This window comes from Temnothorax curvispinosus, unplaced genomic scaffold, assembly GCF_003070985.1.
Source record: "Temnothorax curvispinosus isolate PA1 unplaced genomic scaffold, ASM307098v1 QBEX01002414.1, whole genome shotgun sequence".
Classification (NCBI taxonomy): Eukaryota; Metazoa; Arthropoda; class Insecta; order Hymenoptera; family Formicidae; genus Temnothorax; species Temnothorax curvispinosus.
This window is the reverse complement of record NW_020212194.1, coordinates 50,910-52,864: the sequence shown is the minus strand read 5'-3', so window position 1 is coordinate 52,864 and position 1,955 is coordinate 50,910. Positions and strand designations below refer to the sequence as shown.

At 27.0% G+C, this 1,955-nt stretch overlaps 1 protein-coding gene across 1 annotated transcript in view; it reads left to right on the top strand.

Moving 5' to 3' along the window:
• Nucleotides 1–1,659, top strand: part of LOC112451619 — a 7,741-nt gene extending 6,082 nt beyond the window's left edge. The window contains exons 5-6 of the mRNA XM_025011347.1: nucleotides 512–843; nucleotides 1,239–1,659. Coding sequence (XP_024867115.1) covers nucleotides 512–843; nucleotides 1,239–1,400 — 494 coding nt within the window. The 3' untranslated portion in view covers nucleotides 1,401–1,659. The remainder of the gene's footprint in view (nucleotides 1–511; nucleotides 844–1,238) is intronic.
• The last annotated feature ends 296 nt before the right edge of the window (nucleotides 1,660–1,955 follow it).

Genomic DNA, 1,955 nt, shown 5'->3' with positions numbered 1-1,955 from the left:
CAAGATTAGTATTTTTGACATTTATTTTGACAAAAGATAGTTTAAAAAACTATAATACAAAGATTTAATTAATATTATCTCATAATAATTGTACGTGACTCCGAAAATTATAAAAACATGTGATTTATAACGGAGTTACAAAATTGTTTAACATGATTTAAACGTACTTATTCATGAAAATATTGTAATACGAAGACATTATTTTCTATGTATATTATTTAAAATGTTATTGATTTATTTATGCTACAAAATATCACGAATATAGATTATATCTGAAATATTATAAGTTGTTTGGAAACAATTTTGAAAGATGATAAATATATATAAATTTAATTTTTTTCCAAGATTTTAAATATATACTCACGGACTTATCACATGCAATCATTAGTTCACAATCTACAATCTATATCATGTTACAATATCATCATTGTTTTTGATAAGCCTTTCACAATCGGAATTCACATTTTCCCAACTGATAACATACCTAACGCGTTTGGAATGTGATTACGATATTTAGAATTGACTCGTACTGCTTTTTTCAGAGGTGTTGCTCCATATGACATTGCTGTTCTGAAACTGAAAACTCCTCTCGTTCTCAACGAGAGAGTATCCGCTGTTAACTTACCGAAAGAAAACGAGGTACGAACTGGAAATGCTGTGCTTTCTGGATGGGGCTCCATCTCCAAGAGATTGCTTCCAAAACTCCCCAAGGTTCTCCAAAAAGTTACTGTTCCTTTATTGGACAGTGAATCTTGTCAGGCTAAATTCCCACCAAATGACACACCAAAAGTCACAGATACCATGATCTGCACTGATGCTATTGGGGAAATATCAGCATGTTCCGTAAGTCCAATTTTAACTTTCTACGTCTTCTTACAATCAGAGTAACAATTGCCAAAATTATAATTGCGTAATTATAAAGAGAATATTATATATTTATTAATTTTACATTATTAATATGCCATGGCATATTGGATAATACTGCAGTATTATCTATTCAATCAGTTACTTTGTTAATCTATTCCACAAAATGGCATTGTCTTTTTGTTTTAATATCTATCTAGAAATATTGTAAAGTTATATTATAATATTTAATACACATATATTGTATATATAATCTGTATATTATATTTTTAAATTTGTTATTAGTGTTGCAGCAGCAAAGAAAATTAGATAATTAAATGCAAAACATATTTTCTTTGCACAATATCTTTACTAATTAAATATCTTTCTTATAGGGTGACTCTGGCGGTCCATTGGTTCAATTAGAAAATAACACTCCCACTCAAGTCGGTATCGTTTCATGGGGAGTCTATCCGTGCGGTGTCAATCGCATGCCTTCGGTTTATACCCGTGTAGCTTCCTACATCACTTGGATTAAGTCGAAAACGTCGCTTTAATTAATATTAATTAATATTAATAATATTATTAATCCAGTATCTGTTACTGATTAATTTAATAATTAATATTGTATTTTGAAACATAATTCTATATATTGATATTTTATTACAATATTTTTAATTTATAAATTAAAAAAAGATCGCGCGCGTGCTAACAACTATTAAAATTAGCTAATAAATACTGAGAACAATATTGTTACATTTTACATAATGTTAAACTGTTAAAAATAAACAAATTATTATACATGATTAATCACAATTTGTACATTCTTTATTTAAATCCTAAATAAAAAGGGGAAACAATTAAAAAGATGGTTAGTAACTTTTTAACCTTCTGTCTATAAATGTTAAATATCAAAGCTTCGATCAAATTCTTGTTAAGAAAAAACTAATTGCATTACTTTATTATTTTAGTTTATTTTCTTACATAAGTATATTGTATAATTTAAATATCTAATTTAAATAATTTAATTCTATAACATATTTTAGTTCTTAATTCTGAGCTTGTTCACAAGATTGAAGAAAATTAATGTATTTATGCATAAAAAGGGCCTC